We start from the raw sequence: 24,656 nt of genomic DNA, 5'->3' as shown, positions 1-24,656 counted from the left end.
CTGCTCCAAACTATACATATTAAGATCTTCTAGTCTTTCCAGGGAAGTTTCGAGATGTAGGCCATGCACCATTTTAGTTGCACTTCTTTATATATATTTTGTATAAAACCACACTGTAATTTTATATTATTTTTAAGTTAAATGTTATTCTAACTTCAAATATAGCACAATGTCTTCTTTTCAAAAACTTTGAGACACAACTATTTGAAATAATTAGAGTTAAAAATTTAATAGACAAAAAATGTATGCTTATCTCAGGCAGCTATCAGAAATTATGTTTCCAACATATCGTTTTGTTCCTTAAAATGTTAAGTTGTAATTATGAATGTTTAAGCGCAAAGATTTGTTTTTTGTTACCATAAATATTTTAAAGCATGCAAAGTGTTTACTGTAAGGCTGGGTAAACACTACAGCCATGTAACCTCCATAGTTAAATATTAGCTGTAAAATGGGTCGTACTGAGAACCTAAGTGACTGTCAATGTGGCACTGTCATATGATAACACCTTTCCAACAAGTCAGTTTGACATTTCTGCCCTGCTGGAGCTACGCTGGTCAACTACGCTGGGATGCAGGCTTAAATGTTTTTATAAAAATATGAACTAATACCTCATGTTTTCATTTTGCTAGATACACACAAATATGCAGTGTGAAGGATAAGCACTGACAACTGTCTATTTTTGTTTTGTAAAGTTCTAAACTGTCTCTAGAAGTAACATCAGAACACAAAAACGGTTTGTCAGGAGCTCTATGGATTGGGTTTCCATGGCCATCAGCAGCCCGCAAACCTCAGATCACTGTGTGTGATTTAAAGGATCGTAAGTGACTCGTGCAAGCCTCCTTGTTCTGTAGATAACATTCATACAAAGATCACTGTTTGTACAAAGACATTTCTATATCACTGGATTTAACCAGTCTCAGGGGAAAGAAGGTGCTTTGTCTCCAGAAGTTTAACTGGCAGCGAACATTCAAAAGGAACAGTCTCAGCTAGAACCATGGAGGAAGTGGTGTCTAGTGAATTATCCTGAATACACTAAGTGCTTTTAAGCAACAGGACTCCTCAGTTTAAGACATTTCTCAATAATCAAATTGCATTACACAGCTAAGTACATTTTAATTTTATATGTATTTTTATAATAAACATTTGTATCTGTTTACAATAGTTGTCTGTCAGTCATTGTAATCTCACACCAGAACAAAAGAGTTAATGTCCATCCTGTGACACAATGCCAAACATCAAGTGGAGTGGTGTAAAGCACACCGACATTACATTCTGGAGCAGTAGAATCGCATTTTCTGACATGACAAATCACATGTCACCGTCTGGTAGTCATGAATCTGGGTTCGGCAGATGCCAGGAGAACGCTTCCTAACCGAATACATACTGCCAGCTGTGAAGCTAGATGGAGAAGGGATTATGGCCTGGGCCCCTTAGTTCCAATGAAGGGTTATTGTCAGAATTAATGCTACAGCATAAAATAACATTTTGGAGAATTTTGTGCATCCAACTGTGTGACATAACCTGGGTCTGTTTTAATCCCCCCTCATGCTCCTTTCTTAAATTCAGGTCCTTCCTCACTTACTTGGGGCTGTCTTCATCCCTTCTCATCAGTGATATGATGTTGAAGGCTAAATTTGCAGTTCCATAGCCTCCTTGTAGATTAGACCCAACTTTCTAGAGGCTGGAAGCACCTACATTGCTGTATCTAAGGAAGGAAGTTATACACAACCTACACCTGATACACTGCTATCCTGACAGGCTTGGCTGAGCCTTCAGGTAAGATATCATGGTCTGGGAATAGACAACTAGGAAGGGACACATCTTTTACTACAGAGGACTTCACCACTGGTCATGTAACTCTTATGTGGTACCTCTTGCTGACCATCTAATTAGAGTTGTTCCTCCACCAGTGTTGACTACATAACAGGGTCAAGTCTAATACACCAGATGGTGAGATTACAAATATATAGAGTGCACAGTAGTGATAGTATTGTAATAGTCAATAACAGTATGTCTCACTTTAATCTCACCCCGGGTTCAATATTATACCTAAATCAAGTTAGTAGAAAGAGGAATTGAAAACAGGCTTAGGTTCAATGCAGGAGAATAAAAAAGCAAAAATCTCGTCCATGCAACAAGACATTTCTGTCAAACACGGAAAAAACTAAAATATAAAACCTGTTCCTGAAGAGTCATCTTGCCTCAGTCTAAAGCCATTTGCTTTTCATTATGGTCCAGTAGTAGCAGGTGCAGGAAATCCGTTCACCAGGAAAATGTCAGATGGGAATGGAAAGCATGTAACCAAGATTTATTTTCTGTGACCTTCCAGTTCTGGTTGTTATCAGTAGCACTTGGAAGAGACCTTCCCAATGGCTTGGACAGGAGAAGTTCAGACGTACCATTAACAAGGATCCAATCACCAGGTTGGATGTTATGGGCGGAGTTTGTGCTGATTGGAACATGGGTAGATTTAACTCATTCCAGTAAATGACTAATGATCTATGTAAATTGTTGGAAATAATGCCCTATTGCATAGTTGCCCCACTTAGATTCAAAGTTGGAAACCCCTGGGTTAACATGTGAAAAGGCAATTAAAGGTTGCTGCTTTAATAATAGCACTTGTAGTGATAGGGTTAATGTAATCTCCATAATAATTTGTATCACTTGTAGAATCCTTTGTGTGTGTAATATCACCCTCTGAAGGAGAGAGGCTTCCAATTTTGGCATTACAGCCCTCTTCAAATTTGTTATGTTGCACAGTGAAATGTTTGGTCCTTATATGGTCACTGAGTGGAGATAAGTTGAGGAGTATACATTCATTGTTCTGCTGTGTCTGTGTGAGGATTCACAACACTAGCTCCAGATGACAGCTATTAGATAACTATTCACTACAACAGCTATAAACAACTTCTCTCAATTCCTCCTGTAATCAGCACACTGCTAATGACAGCAATCTACTTAGTCTCCTCACCAGGAGCACTGTACAGCTTTATCTACTCTGCAATCAGCCCTTCAGTGAAAAGGTCAAGTCAATCAGAACAATTTATTTCATCTCTTTCCAGCCTTTATAAAGTCCCTCAGTTCTACCAAACCTTGGCATGAGCAGTTTTATTTTGGATTTCCCTGTTTGTTTTTAAGGAAACTTGTTTTGTTGACTGGATTGTAAAAGGTAGAATAGCAGTGTATCATTACTATTATACCTTCTACAATCCTTTGACTTCAACCAAAAGTCGTCTCTATTGTAATAAATGAATAATACTTAAAGAAATAGAATATCCAGATACTATCAGTATAGATTAAGTAAATTTATTATCTTCTATTTATGAGGCACCTTAAAAAGGTCTGCAGCACTGTACATGACATATCCAGAAAGCAGTGATCCATAACACATTACATGATACAGGAGAAATGAATATACAGGTAGCGCAGATCAAGTTATTTACGGGACAGTGAGTGAGAATGATGGTAGTGACCAGTGTGAAGTAGGCCAGGGCTAGGGAAGCGGTCTAAGAGGTTCAGAGGGTGATGGAATATTAGAAGGAGGTCACAAGGAAAGAGGGCCCTGCTTGTGATAGCTTACATCCTAAAGCAAAAGGGGGTGAGTGGGGATGAAAGTTAGGAGAAAGGATGATAGGCTTGAATAAAGACAAGAGTCTTAATAGCACACTTGAGGCCTTTGAGAGTGGAGGCTAACCTGATGGGGGTGTGGAAGATCGTTCCACAGTTGGGGAGCAGCCCAGCAAAGTCCTGAAGGAGCGAGTGGGAAGAGGTAAGCAGTAAAGTAATGTGGCAGTAGTCATTGGAGGAGCAGAGGGCGCGGCAAGGACTGTATGTCGGAATGAGGGGGAGAATAGATTGAGAGCTTTGAAGGTGAGGCCGAGGAGTTTAAATTTAATTCTGTAGCCCATGGGGAGCCAATGTACTAATTGGTGGAGGGGGACAGCAGACAGTGTCGGGAGAGAAAAAATAAGGTGGACAGCAGCATTGAGGATAGACTTAAGAAGGGCAAGATGAGAGTCAGGTAGGCCAGAGAGAAGTAGATTACAGTAGTCAAGGCGAGAGATTATAAGAGAGTGAATAAGAGTTTTGGTGGCTTCCGTGGCAAGAAAGGGCCGTATCTTGGATATATTCAGGAGGTGGAAGTAGCAGGATTTTGAGAGGGACAGAATGTGAGGTATGAAGAAGTAGAGGATGACCCCAAGGCATCAGACTTGAGGGACAGAAAGGAGGGTAGTATTCCTAACAGAGAAGCCCTGGAACGGGGACGGGGAAGATGATTAGTTCAGTTTTGGGAATATTGAGTTTAAGAAAATGCTGGGACATCAATGATGAGATGGCCGAGAGACTGCAGGAGACATGACAAAAAATGGGAAGAGGCGAGGTCAGGAGACGAAAGATAGAATTGGGTATCATCAACATAGAGGTGGTATTGGAGGCCAAAGGAGTTGATTAAGACACCAAGGTAAAAGGTGTAGTGGGAAAAGAGCAGAACCCTGAGAAACTATGACAGGTAAAGGAAAATGGGGGGATATGGAGTGGTGTAGAAACTAAAAACGATCGGTTGGTGTGGTAAGAGGAAAACCAGAAGACAGTGTTACAGAGACCTATAGATCTAAGTATGCAAAAGGAGGAAATGGTCAATGGTATCAAAGGCAGCAGAGAGGTCAAGAAGGATAAGAGGGGAGAAGTTTCCTTTAGATATAGAGAAGAAAAGGTGTCACGGTTTGGTATTCTGGACTCTTGGATCCACCCAACAGTTGTTACCCCTAGCAGGGCACCGAGTCTAACGGGCGAATGGTTTTCACCAGCGGTCACCGCAAGGTGACTTGGGTTCAGCGGCGTTCGCCCGCAGGTAGCGTTCCCTACCAGGGTGTTGGGCAGAATCCTGGGGGAGTGATCGTAACTGGTGTGGGGTAGGCACACTGGTAATGTCAGTTCTATACCCAGACAGCGAATAGACAACAGATGCAGGATAAACTTACAATCAGCGATTTAATGATGATTGGATGATCACAGAACAGTCTTGGTATATTGGCACAAGGAACATAGGAACAGGGTGAGCAGTGCCACCGGCAATGTAGTATGAGTGAATACAATATAGCGGTATCAGTGTATTGAAATATAGCAATAGCAGGAACAGTCCAGCAACAAAGTGGAGATGGTAATGCAGCAGGTATATGAGACCACAATAAGGCAGCACAATATAGGAGGTACAAGTAACAGTCCAGCTAGCAAGGTAATCACAGTCGATGCAGCCAGAGTGGAATACCCCGTTATGCTATTATATGCATAGATGAGATAATAACAGTTCAGCCAGCAAGATGAGATAAGAACCAGCAGTTTTGATGATACGAACTGTAACCACTGAGCCACCGAGATAAATGTGGAGTAGATGATCTTGAGTGGTGCAGTCCGTGGAGGGGTAACACAGTAGAGTTAGATGTGACTTGAGCAGCATGGCCCGTGTAATAGCAGCACAATGAAGATAAGTGTAGCTTAAGCAATCCAGCCCATGTAACAGCAACACAGCAGAGACAGTTGCAGCTTGAGCAGTATAGCCCTTGAACACAAACAACACAGCAGAGGCACTGACGATCCAGGTGAGAGAACACAGAATAGGTAGGAACCTAATCAGACAGGTAACTTGATCAACAGGCCCAGAGGAATGGGAGGAGGTGCCTTTTCAAGTTTAGAGCCAGAACCAGGAACCAATAGGAATCTTGCCAGCAACAGACAGGTACTCAATCTGCACATGTGCAGATCGAGACTAAGGCTTTGAGGGCTGCTAATGAGGCACAGGTGTCTTAGTCTTTGTTTATGGAAGCCGAATAAGCGCTGTGTGACAAAAGGTCAATAGTAACCCTAGAGAGGCCAGTTTCAGTGGAGTGAGAGAAAACTGGAGTGGAATGGGTCAAGGAGTGAGTGAGAAGAGAAAAAGAAGGTGAAACAGTTGTAGTCAACCCGTTCGAGAAGTTTGATGGCAAAACAGAGGGAGATAGGGCAGTAATTAGAGAGAGAGACAGGGACAAGAGATGGCTTTTTCAGTATAGGGGAGATGAGAGCATGTTTAAATGAGAGGAAGATTCCAGAGGTGAGGGATAGGTTGAGGATGTGGGCAGTGGGGGAGCAGGTCTCAAGAGAGAGGGAGCAGAGAAGTTGGGAGGGATGGGATCCTGTGGGCAGGTGGAGGCGGATGAGGAGGAAAGAAGGGTGCAGACTTCATCTACAGATCCTGGAGCAAAGGATCAGAAGGAGGGTGGGCTAGGAAGTGAGAATGACAATGGGGAGGAGGGGAAAGGGATAATGTCCACAGAGGAGCGTGGGAGGGGTACTAGGTGGGGCAAGAAGTGACTGTTGAGGAGCAGTCTTGACATATTGACTCAATTTTGAAGGTGAAGTAGGTAGCAATAGCAGAAAGCAAGGAGGGAAGAAGAGGGAGTGAACGGCAGTTCAAGGATTGTGAGGAAATGAGAGCCTTAAAGAAGGATTGAAGCTTGATGGTGACAACCAGGGCGACAAAGTCAAGTGCAGTGGTAAGGGTGTGATTATAGAAGGATACAGACTCTTAGGGGCAAGGAAGAGTGGTGATGGGGAGAGGAGTGAGACAAGGGAGGAGGAAAACGTTGTAGGATCAATGGTGTCAAGGTTACACCTGTGAGAGTAGCCATAGGGGATGGGGTAGGTGAGAGGGATGGAAACATGTTAAAGTAAAGGAGATGGTGGTCAGAGAGAGGAAAAGTTGAATTGATGAGGTCGAAGACAATACCGAGGTGTGAAAAGACAAGATCAAGCGAGTGGCTAATGCATTGGGAGAGGAGGTTCATTGAGAGAGACCAAGGGAGGAGAGGGAGAGATGGTTGGAAGCAGCAGAGTTTGAGGGATTGTCTATAAGAATATTAAAGTCCCCCAAGATCATGAAGAGAAGGTTCAGGGGAAAGAACTCGGAAAGAGCAGAAGGGGAAGAGAAGTATGCCAACGCCACCACCTTGCCTGTCCCCAGGTCTGGGTGTATGGGAGAAGGAGAAGCATCCAAATGAAAGCAGAGCAGGAGACGTATTGTCCTCAGGGCTTAGTCAAGTTTCAGGGACGGCAAGCAGCTTGAATGATCCAGAGATAAAGGATCATTGGATACAGGCCAATTTGTTAAAGACTGACCTGGCATTCCAGAGACCACAGGTTAGAGGAAGAGAGGGAAGACAAGAGATATGGATATGGTTGTCGAGGGTTGCTGCACTACAAAGGTGCATGATAGTGGGAGAGGGGCGAGTGACAGGGAGAGTGGGTTGGAATTGGAAGAGAAACAGAACTAGGAGGGGTCTCATCAGCAGGCAGGTGTTGGAGTGAAGGGGAGAAACAGGTGGAAGAGCAGTGGAGATGGGGCTGATCTGGGGGAGCATTGATGTAGGAGGGAGAGGCAGGAGTGATGCGAGGGAGTAGATTTCCGAGGGGGGAAAAGGGAAAAGACGTAGGAACATGCCCATTTGCATCATTTAAAATTATAAAAGGCATTTCTTTTACAATGTTTACAGCATTATTGCAACCCTTGTTTCATAGCTATATTATCTAATGTTTCAGGAGAGAAAGTCTGTGTGTAAAACTATTTCCACTCTCATAACATGAAAATGGTTTCTCACTACTGTGAATTCTTTGATGTTTAACAAGACTGGATTTACATGTAAACCGTTTTTTACACTCAGAACATGGGAATGTTTTCTCACCTGTATGGATTCTCTGATGTTTAATAAGATCTGATTTCTGTTTAAAACATTTCCCACACTCAGAACATGAAAATGGTTTCTCACCTGTGTGGATTGTCTGATGACTAACAAGAGTCGATTTCTGTGTAAAACATTTCCCACAATTAGAACAAGAAAATGGCCTCTCACCTGTGTGGATTCTCTGATGTTTAATTAGATTGGATTTATCTGTAAAACATTTCCCACACTCAGAACATGAAAATGGTTTCTCACTACTGTGAATTCTTTGATGTTTAACAAGACTGGATTTACATGGAAACCATTTTTTACACTCAGAACATGGGAATGTTTTCTCACCTGTGTGGATTCTCTGATGTTTAATAAGATCTGATTTCTGTGTAAAACATTTCCCACACTCAGAACATGAAAATGGTTTTTCACCTGTGTGGATTGTCTGATGACTAACAAGAGTCGATTTCTGTGTAAAACATTTCCCACAATTAGAACAAGAAAATGGCTTCTCACCTGTGTGGATTCTCTGATGTTTAATAAGATCTGATTTCTGTGTAAAACATTTCCCACACTCAGAACATGAAAATGGTTTCTCACTACTGTGAATTCTTTGATGTTTAACAAGACTGGATTTACATGGAAACCATTTTTTACACTCAGAACATGGGAATGTTTTCTCACCTGTGTGGATTCTCTGATGTTTAATAAGATCTGATTTCTGTGTAAAACAATTCCCACAATTAGAACATGAAAATGGCTTCTCACCTGTGTGGATTCTCTGATGTTTAACAAGATTTGATTTCTCTGTAAAACATTTCCCACACTCAGAACATGAAAATGGTTTCTCACTACTGTGAATTCTTTGATGTTTAACAAGACTGGATTTACATAGAAACCGTTTTTTGCACTCAGAACATGGGAATGTTTTCTCATCTGTGTGGATTGTCTGATGATTAACAAGATTCGATTTCTGTGTAAAACATTTCCCACACTCAGAACATGGAAATGGTTTCTCACCTGTGTGGATTCTCTGATGTCTATGAAGATTGGATTTACATGTAAACCATTTTTCACACTCAGAACATGGGAATGTTTTTTCACCTGTGTGTATTCTCTGATGTTTAATAAGATGTGATTTCTGTGTAAAACATTTTCCACACTCAGAACATGGAAATGGTTTCTCACCTGTGTGGATTAACTGATGTTTAACTAGACTGGATTTACATGTAAAACATTTTCCACACTCAGAACATGGAAATGGTTTCTCACCTGTGTGGATTCTCTGATGGTTAGCAAGACTGGGTTTACATGTAAACCGTTTTTCACATTCAGAACATGGAAATGGTTTCTCACCTGTGTGAATTCTCTGGCGTCTAGTGACAACTGATTTATGTGTAAAACATTTCCCACATTCAGAATATGGAAATATTGTATGGCCTCTATTAGCTGTACTAGGTGTAGTAATATCTGAGTTATTAGGCAAACATGCCTCATGATTAGAGGGATCAGATGATATATGTGCACTGTGATGTAATTGATGTATATTTGGCGTAATGGGTTTTCCTCCTGGAAAATCTTGTATAATGTTGTTATGCTCCATTTTATAACCTGGAGATAAAACGAAATATCCCTCCGAGGTATTCTGGATTTTGTGTCCATCTGCTGGAAAAAAACAGATGTTTTGAAATAGACATTGAGTAGCAAAATTTCATACATTTAGTGAGTTCAAGATGATCAATTATTTAATTTCTACTTGCAAACAAGAACAATTCATTACAATTCTAAATGAACAAATGTGATGATACCAGGATGTTAGTGTAGGAACCCAGAAGAAAATCCTGGTATCCAGGAGTTCAGGATCAGACAGGCAAAGAAAAGGTGTGGATACAACTGTACCTTACAGAGAACTGCAAACAATAGCATAATATATATATATATAAAATCTAATTACTTTAAAGAATATCCAGTGCTCACCAAACTTCAACCTTCCCACAGTGACACCCCAGTGTTCACTAATCCCAAAGAGTTTATAAAGAAAATGGGTTTTCTTTACCAGTTCAAGTTCTATGGACATGATGTCCGTGAGTAATATGTAGTAGATATCGGTGTAGATAAGCACTGATAGGGAAGGAGAGCAGCTTCACAGAGCAATACAGCAGAGAGGGAAATAAGAACACAAAATGATGAATGTTCAGAACGGAGAATTAGGACTGAGTAGGTGAAGAGAAGAGCATAGATGGCCAAAAGCAGAAAGAGAAAGAAAGCATAAGGGCAGAGCAGGATACAGAGACAGATCATAAGATGAAGAGCAACAGTACAAAGCACCAACCACAGAGATATGAGGGGAGCTATGGTACAATGATGGGTGTGTGATTATAGTTCTGTGACTGCAGGAAGGTAGAGTTTGTGTGAAGTGTGTGTTGTGATGGGATGTATGCGGGAAATAACCTGCTTTAGTATTGCAGTGTTACACATACTGAGAATAAAACATTCAGGAATTATTACACAAGTAAAATAATAGGTAATGTTACATGTACTACTGCACGGGGAGGATAATGGTTAATACCATCCATCTCATCACATTGATCAGTGACTGAATCACTATGGTGTCGTCTCTTGTACTAATCTATGAGAATCACAAGAGTGTGAGGAAGAGATTGGTCAGATTTCTTGGCTAGTAGCACACACTGATATGATGTGAGTAGGAGACAAGGGGGTAAATGTATCAATCTCCGGTTTCTTCAACTCACGGGAGTTCGGCGAGATGACAGCTAAAATTTAAAGCGGCGCTGCCTTGTAAAGGGAAAATTGCCTTTACAAGGCAGCGCCACTTTAAATTTTAGCTGTCATCTCGCCGAACTCCCGAGAGTTGAAGAAACCGAAGGTTGATACATTTACCCCCAGGAATCTAATAGGGGCTGAAGGACAGACAGGTACTTTGCAAACCGCCCAAGACCATTAAGGTGAGGCTCCTTCGCCCCCTACATTCTCTCCTCCCCCCATATCTTCACATGACTCTATAAACACCAGAAGATAAACAAAGCACTTGTTCTATGAACTGAACAAACTTCGGTCCCTACTCAAGGAACACACCAAGAACACCAACCAACCGAACTAACGAGAGTAACATCAAGATAAGCCAATATTAGTACATCCACACAGCAACAGAAACACCCCATCACCACACCAACCTACACTGCGCCACGGAAAACTCCAACAAAACTCCTGACTCCCCCACTGGGCAGATACTTTTTTATGGATGTAGAACAAGTGATTGTGGTAGTGTCTGAACATGGAGAATATGTCACTCTTTTCTGTAAAAAGTGGTTATTACTCACCATTGCTGATATCTGTAGGGATTTCCTCCTCCTTACACTGCTGATCACCCCTAACATACATCTCTTCTTCTCCCACTATATTTTCTACCTTAATATCAGTTAGATCTTCAACCTAAGTAACAAACAAAAAAGAATAACACTTTAATCATGTCTTATTTCATTATTTGAGATTAAATAGATTAATATCATTGTATGAGACATACACAGCTGTTCTACAGATCATATAGTGAAAAGTCATTTTGGTAATTTTGCAAGCTCATAAATTCCATCTACCTGACTCTCCTGTGGGATACTGTAATTTTCCTTTGTACAATCCTGTGAATAAAGACGACGGGGACATCTCTCTGGGGTATTTCTGTTACTGGATCCATCTGTAGAAGACACACAGTGACTGAATACATTGTTTAGGTGTGATGGTCAGATGTTGTGTGTACATTAACCTAAGCAACCTATGACATATATATATAATTAAGTAATTAAGGAGGCATCTCTTATTTGTTCCAATCTTAGGGGGGTATTCAATTGTCCGCGGGTTCGAGCGCGGAAAAACTAATACCGTTAATACAGTAATCTCTCGCTGGATTTCAGCTCGCAGCTCCCTGAGCTGAAATCCAGCGAGTAAATTACCGTATTAACACTTTTTCCGCGTAGGATGACCATTATTACGGTTTCGGCAATTCCGCGGACAATTGAATATGCCCCTTAAAGTCATTATAAAACAGTAAAAGCAGGCTGGATTAATGAGACATGGCAACACCAGTAAGATATTTATATGAGGGGATAAACGTCTACGGTGATCAGAAGGGTTAACAGAACTGACCATGCAAGCCCCCATTTCATAGATAAGATACATACAATGATCCCTGTTAGTACAAAGATATTACTATACGTCCAGCACAGAACTTGATTTAACTAGTCTCAGGGGTGAGAAGAGGGGGTGTGGATGCAGAGTTGTATTACACAGCCAACACCCAGATAGTTTTAGCTTCAGTTGGAATGTTGAGAAAGCTGTGTCCAACAAATTATCCTGAATTCACTGAGTGCGATCAAGCAACGGGACTCCTCAGATCGAGACATTTCTCAACAATCAAGTACTTATTCATTTTATATGTATCCTTTATAATAAACATTTGTATTATCTTTTTACAATTGTTGTCTGTCGGTGTAATCTCACACCAGAACATAAGAGTTAATATCCATCCTGTAACATTTGGCAGCAGAAGTGGGGTGTGACATTGTGTGACATGGAAGTTGTGGAAAAGCTGGCACAGAAACAGAGAACAGGAGGTCAGCTGCAAAAGCTGCAACTTTATGGTGGGCAGAGCCTAATGTAATCCATGGGATATTTCGGTTGTCTATAATGTACATAACAGCCATTTACAAAACAGAAAGTTCTCCCAGATCAGCGCTCCCTGCTATCTGTCTGCCTAAATACACATATGAATGCCACTGCATTCAACAATACATCAAACCAAAAAGTACAAATAGGTGCAAATAGTAAGATAAACACGTTCTCATCTTCTAATCAAACAAAATAATAAAAAATGAACAATGTCCACCATAGAGTCACTTTCTTCTGTAAATCAAGTATAAAGTTCTTTAATAGTTATTTTGCATCAAAAAGGTTCCTTATAGTTCTTATGATGTCTCTCGGTAGTGGTGTTAAAGGATTTTGAATAAAAAGTAGAAAAAAAAACACTGGGTTAGTGAATGGATCTCCAATCACAGATTTTTGAACGCCCAGGGATAGCACTAGATACATTGTGATCGTTATAGTATCGTAATTACACCACCACACATGTAGGGATGAATCGTAATGATGAAATTGCATGCACACTATCAATAGACTTACATATATGTTAGTAAGCGAATCCGTTTCCCAAACAAAACTTCTTTTCCATATAAGACTCTCTCGGTAATCTGTTACCCGATCAATATATAGAAAAAACAAAGGGGAGGGTAACATCTAGTGTATTACCTTCAGAGTTTATTTTCAAACATAACTAAAATTAAAATTCTATCAAAAATCCTGATATCAGTCAGCTATTTTACTCATACCGGATAGAAGATAAAAGCCAGCATAACGATATAGTGTCCTTAGCATAGACAGCTGGGCAGTTGAAGTTCCTCCGTATGCTGAGACGCTGCTACACACAGGATATGCCGTGTTCACTGACGCGTTTCAACTCCGCCTCTGGAGTCTTTGTCAAAGTGTACACGGACTTCCTTCTGATCTCAATTTATATTCAAGTTAACTAATTGCTATCAAAGTTTACTATTCATAGCCATTACACATAAAAACACTAAACCCGAGTGAAATAATCAATTCCTGACTCAGTCCGGACATGTATATGCCGTTATAACATAATAAAACAAATCTCACTTTTTTCTTTGACATATGCATATCAACCAAAACATTCAAGTAGTTGAGTCCCTCTATGTAATAACCTTCCGCTGTTATATGAATAAATACCGGATCGTTGTCAAACAGTTTCATCCAAAAGAGATGTATACATATATCAATACAACGGTAGATCAGAAGGGAATGATTTCAAAGTTAAACGTAAATAAGATGACAAACATATATAAAGGAATGTATATCTCAATAGAATACATCTCGTTCGATCACATATGGACTTCCCCATACATATACACATCGGCAGTAACCCTTTACTGTTATGCATATACTCACATATTTGTTCATAGATTAAACAACCACTACCACAAATTTAACACTTCATTCCACAGAATAATAACACATTACCAAATAGACTCATTGTCACTCACTGGACCGTGAGTGCCTCTGCGCTGGTGCGTGGCTCCCTAGCCTTCCTGCCGGCACCTATCCTGAACCGCAGCTGTCCGTCATCCAGATGGTCTGCGCATGCCCAGCACCCAAGAACTCTTGTGACTGTTGCTTTTAATCCAAATTGGCTGATCAGGCAACTCCCTATTTAAGGCACCTGTGTGCATTACCTCATTGCCTGATCTTGGAGTCTCATTCCTTGTGAGTCTCTGAAGGTGTCCCTCGTGTTCTACTAGTGTCTTCAGTTTCCTGCTGATTCCTGATCTACTCATCGCTGGTTTCCATACCCGCTACTATCTCCTGTGTACTACTAGTGTCTTCAGTTCCTGTGGATTCCCTGTGCTTCTCATCGCTGGTTTCCATACCTGCTACAGTCTTCTGTTTCCTGCCTGTGTCCTCAGCTGGACTCTGATTACCGGATCTACTCACCTGTGGTTCCTACACTCGTCTCTGCCGTCCAGCGTCTCTGCAGTTTCCTGCATCCCCCTGTGGACAGACTGTTCTACTGAATAGCGGTATGCCTATCTGTTATTGACTTTCTACGTTTACTCTGCATATCCGCTAGGACAAGTTTCCACACTCAGCAGCGGTATCCATACCCGCTGTAGACTGTTATTGTTACGCTGCATACCTGTTTGGAATTTACCGTACTACTCAGTCGTTATATGCATAACTGTGATTGACTATCCATTATTGGCCTGCATATCTGTGCTGAGCAAATCTCTACCAAGCAGCGCCACACATACCGTTATATAGACTTTGTTGGATACGCTGCATACCTTTTGGGATCAAGTTCCTCTGTGCTCTCAGTGTCTGCATCCTATTATCTTTGTATGCTTCCACTCATCAACATTTGTACACATCCTCACCTATTAAGCAGTGGTACAACTTTCTATACGCAGACCACTGACTTCCCCGCTACCTACCTGCACCTGGACAAGTCTTCTCACCATAAGCAGTGGTACAACTTGCTATACGCAGACCACTGACTTCCCCGCTACCTATCTGCACCTGGACAAGTCTCTTCACCATAAGCAGTGGTACAACTTGCTATACGCAGACCACTGACTTCCCCGCTACCTACCTGCACCTGGACAAGTCTTCTCACCATAAGCAGTGGTACAACTTGCTATACGCAGACCACTGACTTCCCCGCTACCTACCTGCACCTGGACAAGTCTTCTCACCATAAGCAGTGGTACAACTTACTGTACGCAGACCACTGACTTCCCCGCTACCTACCTGCACCTGGACAAGTCTTCTCACCATAAGCAGTGGTACAACTTGCTATACGCAGACCACTGACTTCCCCGCTACCTCCCTGCATCTACTCACGTCCATCCTGATCTCCGTGTTCAAATCTGCCTTTCCACTATATCAGCTAGACGCTGATTCATTGACCAAAGATTGCTGCAAGTCACTGACTTTCCTATTATTTATTGGCATTCTCTCTCCATCTGCTGTGATATATGTTCCGCTAGTCACCCCGCTACCAGAGGACCGTTGTGTGAACTTCACTACTCTGGTAAGCCAGTCATCTGGTGATTTCCTGGGCAAGACTCCTAGTGCCCGTGACACTCATAATTATGCCTTTTCTTTTATCTTATACGATGTAATCTATCAAAAAAAAATGGGATTTTTATACTTACGTAAAATCTGTTTCTCTTAATCCATTGGGGGACACCGGGAACATTGGGGTATAGAGTAGGGACAGGCGAACTGGCACTTTAACTTTAGTTAAACTAAGCCCTAGCTCCTGCCCCTCTATACTCCACCTCCTGTCAGAGCCTCAGTCTAGTTTAAGTGCCCGGCGAACGGGCTGTGTACTGGGCTGCTAAGCAGCCGATTTCTGTTTCATTTTGTCTTTATCTTATTTTTTCACTAGTCAGAGACTTGTGTCTCCTGGGTATGATAGCCGGCGGCTCTCTGAGCCGCGTAGCCGGCTGTCACTCAGAGCTCCCGTCTGCCGGCTGCTGTGGGAGGCTTCGGGGTAGACAGGCTTCCTCTTCCTCCCTGTGGTCACTTATTCATTACTCTCCCGTGCCTGCAGCTAGCGGGGAGAGTTAACAAAGAGCGCAGGATGTCACTGTTGTGTGCTGTCTGCAGGGGGGGAGCGGAGGTGCCGTCATAGGTACCTCCTTTGCCTGCTCCCTCTTCCAACGTTTTGAGCACTCCTAGGAGCCGGGCACAGTCGTCGCAGGCTGTGTCCGTCCTGTGCTGATAGCAAGCTACCTGCACACACTGCGACTGGAGGGTTGGCAGCAGGTAAGTGAAACCCTCTCCCAGGGGTGGGGGGAGGTGTAAAAAAAATTACAGTGGTTCCCTGAGCTGGCTGCTTTTTACTAAGAGCAGTCATTTTAAAAGAAAAAGTTTATATTTTTAGTTCAGGGAATGGGGTCAGGCTAGGATCACTAACATATTGAGCCCTGCTAGGCACTGGATGGCTTGAGGGGGTTGTCATGTTTGGACGATAGCCAATCCAGTTTTAGGCCATGGGGGGAGTGGTTTCCTCTAATGTACTTCCTCCGTGGTGGTCTCACACTCCTCGTGTGCAGACACCAGAATAGACAGCCATTTTATAGCTCCAACTTCTCCCCTTTTCTGTCCTGAGTCCTGTAAGGTAAAGGGTTGGGGGTGGTTGTTTTCAAAAGTTTGTCTTTTACACTCTGGAACTTTATTGGCTGTATTCCAGGCTCACTTTCTGTTCAAGGTTATGTGCTGCTTGTTATCCGTATTGTGTTTATTACACTGTGTTGTGTTTGTTTTCTCCCATCTGTTAACATGTCAGAGAGGAAAAAATCCATGCGCGGTAGGGCAGGTGTTACATCTATGCTGAGTTTCACCTGTGCTGTCTGTCACGCTAAGTTACCGTCTGGGCAGTCAGGCGTGTAGGCTCTGTGCATAACCTGTCGCCCCACGGAGAGCACACCGTGTGAACAGCAGCTGCTTGTTCTCATACGGCAGAACCTGCCTGGGCTTGGTCTCTCTTTAATACGGTGGCTGAACTTGCTCAGTTGGTACGGTCACAAGCGCTGGCTGCTCCATCTTCAGATTCTGCTTCCTCTGTAGCGAATGACATGGGTTCTAGTTCGCAAACTCAGGGTTTGACTGTTTCTGCCCTGGTGGAGTCTGTAGAACCAGCCTGGGTACAGGGTCTTGCATCCTCTGTACAGGGTTTGGTTGCAGTTTCTTCCTCTTTAGAGAGGATGTTGCAATCGGCCACACCATCTTCCTCATGTAAGCGTAAGAGGGTGGGGGCACCTCTTCAGGGAAAAGAGTCAGATTCTGATTGTGGTTCCCAGGAAGAGGGTGAATTACCGTTGGGATTCTGACATAGATGTTCCATCGGTGGTGGAGGAGATTCATTCTGATAGTCAGAGTGTGGAGGAATTCAGGCTGTACGTCAGGTACTTGTTTTTCCTGAGAAGAAGATCCGGAGGCTGCTGTGTCTTCTCTTTTTGTAAGGCGCAAAAATAAATCTTTTTCCTTCCCGGACTCTTCCTAATTGGAAGATTTGTTGTCAGAACCTTGGGCTTCCCCAGACAGGAAGTTCCAGGTATCTCGGCGACTGCAGTTGTGTTATCCTTTTCCCCCTGAAGTTCTCGCTAAATGGGAGACGCTTCCACGGGTGGATGCGGCTGTGGCAAGGTTAGCCAAGGTAACTACTATTCCTCTTCCTAACCAGGCCACTCTTAAGGATGGTACAGACCGTAAGGTTGAGACCATTCTTAAGTCCATTTTTGTGGCAGCAGTTGCTTCTTTGAGGCCTGCTTTGGCATCAGCGTGGGTTAACAAAGCTGTAGAACGCTGTTCAGAACAGTTGTCTGAAGGTTGTTGGCAGGCAGGCCGTCCTCTGAACTGCTTCCATTAGTGGAGCAAATTCAGAGGGCAACAGATTATTTAGGAGAGGCCGCTATGGACGCGGGACTGATTGGGGCACGTATTTCTAGCTCTGCAGTTTCGGCTCGTAGTACTCTCCGGCTTAAGTTCTGGGAGGCTGATGTAGAGTCTAAAAAGGCTCGAGTCCATTCCTTTTTCTGGAGGTGTTTTGTTTGGACCTTTGATAGCGATCAAAGTAAACTTTGATAGCGATTGGTTAACTTAAGTATAAATTGAGATCAGATGGAAGTCCGTGTACACTTTGACAAAGACTCCAGAAGCGGAGTCGAAATGCGTTAGTTGGACACGGCATATCCTTTGTGTAGCAGTGTACCAGCATACGGAGGAACTTCAACTGCCAAGCTGTCTATGCCAAGGACACTATATCGTTATGCTGGCTTTTACCTTCTATCCGGTATGAGTAAAATAGCTGACTGATATCAGGATTTTTGATAGAATTTTATTTTTAGTTATGTTTGAAAAAAAACTCTGAAGGTAATACACTAGATGTTACCCTCCCCTTTGTTTTTTCTATATATTGATCGGGTAACAGATTACCGTGAGAGTCTTATATGGAAAAGAAGTTTTGTTTGGGAAACGGATGCGCTTACTAACATATATGTAAGTCTATTGATAGTTTGCATGCAATTTCATCATTAAGATTCCTCCCTACACGTGTGGTGGTGTAATTACGATACTATAACGATCACAATGTATCTAGTGGTATCCCTGGGCGTTTAAAAATCTGTGATTGAAAATCGGTTCACTAACCCAGTGTTTTTATCTACTTTTTATTCAAAATCCTTTAACACCACTGCCGAGAGACATCATAAGAACTATAAGGAACCTTTTTGATAGAAAAGAACTATTAAAGAACTTTATACTTGATTTACAGAAGAAAGTGACTCTATGGTGGACATTGTACATGTTTTATCATTTTCTTTGATTAGTAGATGAGAACGTGTTTATCTTACTATTTGCGCCTTTTTGTACTTTTTGGTTTGATAATGGCCGTTTAAGTCGATACTTTATCCATTAGGTTTTTAGAGCATGATGCAGGTTTCTACCAACACAGAATATAAAATTACACACAGACATTTTCATCGTTGGTTGGAGTCCTTTGTGCAGAGCTTTTCAAAGAGTCACAAGAACCCTAAGAAGTAATGATATCTCCTACAGATGGGGGTTTCCAGTGAAATTACTGATCCACAGACACAACGCGCTGCATATTATAATCTCAGTTGAAGAAGGGACAAAGCTCTTGGCGTCCTGGAACCTTCCGGTATCCCAGCCTGACCCCAAGGCTAGAACCCATATTTCCAATGACTGGTATACTCCGGGAGATTGGGAAGCAGGGAATCTCCGATTTGTGAAGTGCCCCCTAGCTCAACCTGAGTTATCTCTCCTTTGGATCAAGACCCAAGAACGTTTCTCCCTCCAAAGGTTGGAGGCAATGGAGAGCCGGACAACCACTACGAATTAAGCTCTCTCTCTGGCCTCTATATCCTCATATCAGGGGTCGATACAGGAGAGCTTGATGGAACAAGTACTCATTATCTACACGTTAGGTTCATCCAAATAATTTAAGGTCTTAGACGAGCGTCCTCGAGGACTATTTAAAGATTTTAACGACTCGGACGAGCGTCCTCAGGACTTTCTAAAGAACATTGAGTAAATATCTCGGTTGCTGTTTTGAGTTTTTGCTCGTTCACAGATTTCTCTCCATTTCTATATGTATGTGTATTGGTTGTTGTCTTTGTCCTCAGGTCTGCACTTCTGGTCCAATACACTGACACATTGGCTTTGTGGATTTCAGAGGCTGATCTCTGGTGGAGAGACGACCCTGTGCTGAGCCACTCTCCGGACAAGAACCTACTTGAACTGTTTCTGCTCTCACCTGTATTATGTTTACTTTCTATAATGTTGCTAGAGAGGGCCATAAGTGAATGAAGAGTTAGTCTCTTCATTGTTTTATAACTGTTGATTGATATTTGTTTATCCCCTCACTGAGATATAGATCCTCCTGTTTACCCCACTTATAGGAAAGGAATATTGATAGGTTCTTATATTAATAACCTTCTTTTTGATATCCGGTTATATGTTATCTCCTCTTGACTAGGGAATTTAGGAAAAGGAAGGAGGAGAAAAATGATAAGCATATTTTGTGATTGAATTCCTGATATGTGCTCTTATTTACATACTTGATGTTAAATATGTTAATGTTTAGGTTATACATGCAGGTGGTGCTGCTGGTTGGCCTAGGCCGTGCACCACAAGTTTGTGATTTTGCCGATAGTTCCCCTCACCGGCAAAAACGTTAATCCTATATTTAGGATTATTTTTGTTTCCCCACCCTCAAAGGGGATATGTAACCCCCCCTCTTTTGCCCCCCCCCCCTTCCCTTGTGGAACACAACACCTGACAAAAATTACATTGACCCCATTATGTGGCCATGTCAAGTTTGCCTGGAGCCTCCCATGTCGCTTCCTAATTATAGTGCCTCCAATCCCTCCCTCTAATTGATGGTTACATTTCTGTCTCAGAACGCAAGAGGGCTTAACTCCCCTGCCAAATGGAGGCTGGCGTTAATCTCATTCTATGGGGCATATTCAATTCACGGCGGAAACGCAAAAAATCTTGCGGTCCGCGTGCGCGGAAAAAACGCTAATACGGTAGTTTTCTCACTGAATTTAAGCTCGCAGCTACCTGAGCAGCGAGCTGAAATCCAGCTAACTATTACCGTATTAACGGTAATAGTTTTTACGCGCCGCGAGAACTAAACAATTGAATACCCCCCTTTAAATCCAAAGCCGACATTATAGCAATTCAGGAAACGCACTTTACAGCCAAAGTCCCACTCATCTTTAGAGACCAGCGATTCCCCATGTTATACTGCAAATGGGCCCCACAAAAATGCGGAGTTGCCATATTACTTAGCTCTAAATCTCCCTTTAAACTTTCTACAACAGTGGAGGATAAGATGGGTAGATACCTGATAGTCATAGGCCAACTGGATGGGAAATTAATAATCTTGGTGTCACTTTACGCCCCTAACTCCAGACAACTTCACTTTTTGAAAAACACTTTAGCCCTGATTGAAAAGGTCAAAATAGGCAGTCTAGTAATAATGGGTGATTTAAATCTAGTAATTGATCCTAAAATAGACAGATCTCTTAAACCAGGATCTAAGCAGCCGCAGTCCCCTACTACCCCTGACATGGCCCCTGGTAGGTTTTTGGCCGAATTTGGACTGTATGATGTCTGGAGAACAGCGAACCCTAAAGATAGAGACTACACCTACTTTTCTACAGTACACAACACCTACTCTAGAACTGATCTCATCCTATCAGACAAATGGACTCTACAAAATACCCATAAAACACAGATTCTCCCCATGTCATAGTCTGACCATGCCCCTGTGGTATGGGTGTGGAAATCTAACAGAGCCCCCTTTAAGTTACGACCATGGCGTTTGCCAGAACACTTGCTGCTTTTGGTTGAGGCAAAATTAGAGATAGCGGATGCCATTCACTCTTTTATACAAACCAATGACCCAGCCGATACTTCGGTTTTTACGTACTGGTGCGCCCTTAAGGCGGTAGTTCGAGGTAAGATTATTCAGATAGTCTCTAGACTACATAAGGCGAACATACACTTACAGACTGAACTGGAAGCAAAGCTTAAGCTTTTAGACACCCAGAACAAAACACACCCGACTAAAACACTGAATCTCGAGAGCACACGGGTCAATGCTGAACTGCAAAAACTACTCATGAAGCGAACCCAAATGGCACTATCTAAATTACGCCAAAAATACTATGTAGCAGGTAATAGAGCGGGTAGATTACTAGCCTGTAAACTTCAGGGACTCCAGGCCCGAAATCGTATTAGAGCCATCACAACTTCCAAGGGCACTAAGATTACCAATCCCAAGGCTATCGCAGACTCCTTTGCTGCCTTCTACACGGGCCTATATAATCTGCGTACTAACCCCTCTACTCACCAGCCGACAGAACACGACATTGCCACCTTCTTGGAAAATCTCCCCCTTCCAACTATACCCCCCTCTGTTAGGGAAGAATTGAATGCCCCGTGGTCCTCAGAGGAAATTAATAGGGTTATTAAACAACTTCCTAATAATAAAGCACCTGGCCCAGATGGATATAGTAATTCATTGTTTACTACATTTCAAGATGTGCTGTAACCTATTCTTCTCCAACTATAGGAGGCCGGAACTCATTCTGGCTCCTTTCCATCCGAGATGTTAGAATCACATATTGTGGTCATCCCTAAACCGGGAAAGGACCCTACTGATTGCAAGAATTATCGTCCCATAGCCCTTTTAAATACTGATGTCAAGATTTTTGCAAAACTTATTGCCAACAGACTTTCTCCTATCATTCCGGATTTGATCCACCCAGATCAGTTGGGATTTGTGACAGGTAGACAGGGCAATTCGAGACGTATCCTCCACTTAATAGAACAATGTCATAAAAACAATGATAATATATTACTATCTCTAGATGCCGAAAAGGCGTTTGACAGGTTACATTGGGCTTACATATCTCAGGTTCTCCATACTTTCGGGTTTGCTGGTAATATCCTAAATGCCATACTCTCCCTATATTCGAACCCATCCACGCGGGTATATAGTGACGGGTTTCTCTCCCTAAACTTCTCAATTACTAATGGAACCCGACAGGGTTGCCCCATGTCCCCCATTATCTATTTAATGGCTATAGAACCTCTGGCGGCACGAATAAGACTTGATCAAAGGTGCACAGGACTAGAGGTGAGAGGAGCATCCCATAAAGTGTGCTTATTCGCTGACGACATACTCCTATTCGTGACTAACCCGGAGACCTCGCTGCCAGCGATACATGACCTTCTGCTTCAGTTCGGTAGAGCTTCTCTTTATAAACTGAATACCTCAAAGACAGAGGTACTCCCTATAAATGTCCCAACGGCCAGATTGCAGGCCTTAAAATATAAATTTATTTACTCTTGGAAAACTACTGGACTTACTTATCTTGGGATCCAAATAACTCCCCATCTAGATTCAATTATAGATCATAATTTGTCTCTATTACGCCAGCAATTATTGAAGCTCATAGGGTCGTGGATGTGCTTCGAGGTCTCCTGGTTAGGCAGGATCTCAGCATTTAAAATGATGCTCCTCCCTAAAATAATGTACTTTTTTAGTATGCTTCCGTTTTGCCTTCCCTCTGGGTTAATAGTCAGACTGACCTCTTTGATGAAAACATATGTCTGGAAGGCCAAACCCCCACGTATTGCTATGCAGCGCATGACTAGAGGGAAACGCCAAGGAGGACTGGGCCTCCTTCACTTGACAAAATATCATGAGGCTTGTATTTTGTCCCAGGTTCGAGACTGGTACCTTCCAAGGGGTGGGAAACCCTGGGTAGACCTGGAAATAGCACGTTACTCAGAATTCCCTCTGACGGATCTTTTATGGGTACCTGGTCAGTGGAGACCTCCCGCGGAGACCTTGCCGCCCCTTACTAGGGACACCTTAACTGTGTGGGACCGACTGTGCCGGGACACTGAGGGCCTTGTACGCCCCACAGCGGGTGTGACGCTGCAGGTGGTCGCCAGACAAATACCAGATTTAAATCTCTCTGGTTGGGTCGGTAGGGGTATTCAGACTCTAGGACACTTGTTGGACTCAGGCGAGCTTTTCTCCTACTCACATCTTAGTGCCCTGTATTCGCTGCCCAAAGGTGACTTCTATAAATACCTCCAAAATAGGCATCCATTTACTTCCCTGTCGCTGAGAAATTTGTCAATAGGACCTCTCCTGGCCAGGTATTATTCCCCAAAATTTGGCCCTCCGTGTTCCCATTATGTTGACGCAATTGTTCAGAACGTGGTGACATTCTTCATATATTTTGGTCATGTCCGCTGATACGTCCGTTATGGAACAAGGTTTTCCAATTGATAAGCTCAGTCCTTAGGCACTCGATCTCCCCCACGCCAGAGTTGGCTCTGTTACAACACTATCCTCCTGCCCTCCCACATTGGGATAGATATGTGACAGACCAGATGTTGATAGCAACCAGAGAAGCTATCGCTCAGGCATGGAAACAACCTCCCCCCCCCCCCACACCTGGCCAAAGTGATCTCCCCGCTGGTTAAATGGAGAGTCTGGCACAACTATGTTACCGATGGAGAGGGAGCCCCGTCACGTTCCCAACTACCGTCCACTAGTGATACTAGTGATTGAGGACCTGCTGCCGCTCATGTGACAGTCCCTCTGCTAATCAGGTGCCCATCTGGTGGGCACTATCTAGCACCGACCCTGCTGAAGCCATGCCACCATGGGAACCAGAGTAGGAATAAAAGGGGGCTACGTCCCATCAACAGTGGTCTTCTTCTTGGACAGTACTGGACTTACAGTTCCTACTGCACTAGTCATGGATCAGTGAATCATGCTGATGATTGAAACTTTTAGGGTCTGTGAACTTTACAACTTTGTGAGCTTTTTAAAAGCGGAGAGACATTGGGCTTGATCCATACCTTGCTGTTAGAGGAAAGAACATTGCCCAGTAGCAGGGACAGAATTCTGGGAATAAGCTGACTATAAGCAGCTTTCAGATCGGGTTGTGCATTAGGTTCTGGTATGGTGAACCCATTGGTACTTGTTCCTAAATGTGCTTTCATCTGAGCATTGTACAATAAAAGTAAGTTTAACTTTGCTGAGGTGATGTCATACCCACAGAGGTACCGGATGTGCCAGGCTGGTACATAAAGATGTCTGAAGGCAAACCACCCAGCTGGTGCGGTAAAGAGCTGAACAGTCATTCGATATCCTCACAAGCCCAAACACCCAAATACTGTTCTATCTGTATGACTTTCCAACGCATCAAAATTTGGGGGAGAAGCGTGGATAGCAATTATTTGTAC

At 42.8% G+C, this 24,656-nt stretch overlaps 3 protein-coding genes across 4 annotated transcripts in view; 1 reads left to right on the top strand and 2 right to left on the bottom strand.

Annotated features, from left to right (window-relative positions):
• Positions 1-24,656, top strand: part of LOC142159849 (uncharacterized) — a 408,399-nt gene that overhangs the window by 364,734 nt on the left and 19,009 nt on the right. The window lies entirely within an intron of this gene.
• LOC142159846 (uncharacterized) overlaps positions 1-24,656 on the bottom strand; it is a 152,776-nt gene that overhangs the window by 124,563 nt on the left and 3,557 nt on the right. Inside the window, exons 5-6 of the mRNA XM_075214647.1 lie at positions 11,321-11,418; positions 11,048-11,159 (exon numbers count right to left, since the gene is read on the bottom strand). Of these exons, the coding sequence (XP_075070748.1) occupies positions 11,048-11,159; positions 11,321-11,418 (210 nt within the window). The remainder of the gene's footprint in view (positions 1-11,047; positions 11,160-11,320; positions 11,419-24,656) is intronic.
• Positions 3,287-24,656, bottom strand: part of LOC142159791 (uncharacterized) — a 1,176,369-nt gene continuing 1,154,999 nt past the window's right edge. For both annotated transcript variants that reach the window (XM_075214526.1, XM_075214525.1), the window contains exon 9: positions 3,287-9,371. In XM_075214526.1, the coding sequence (XP_075070627.1) occupies positions 7,564-9,371 (1,808 nt within the window). In that variant the 3' untranslated portion in view covers positions 3,287-7,563. The remainder of the gene's footprint in view (positions 9,372-24,656) is intronic.

Source organism: Mixophyes fleayi, chromosome 6, assembly GCF_038048845.1.
Source record: "Mixophyes fleayi isolate aMixFle1 chromosome 6, aMixFle1.hap1, whole genome shotgun sequence".
Taxonomy (NCBI): domain Eukaryota; kingdom Metazoa; phylum Chordata; class Amphibia; order Anura; family Limnodynastidae; genus Mixophyes; species Mixophyes fleayi.
This window is presented reverse-complemented; position numbering and strand designations above follow the sequence as displayed.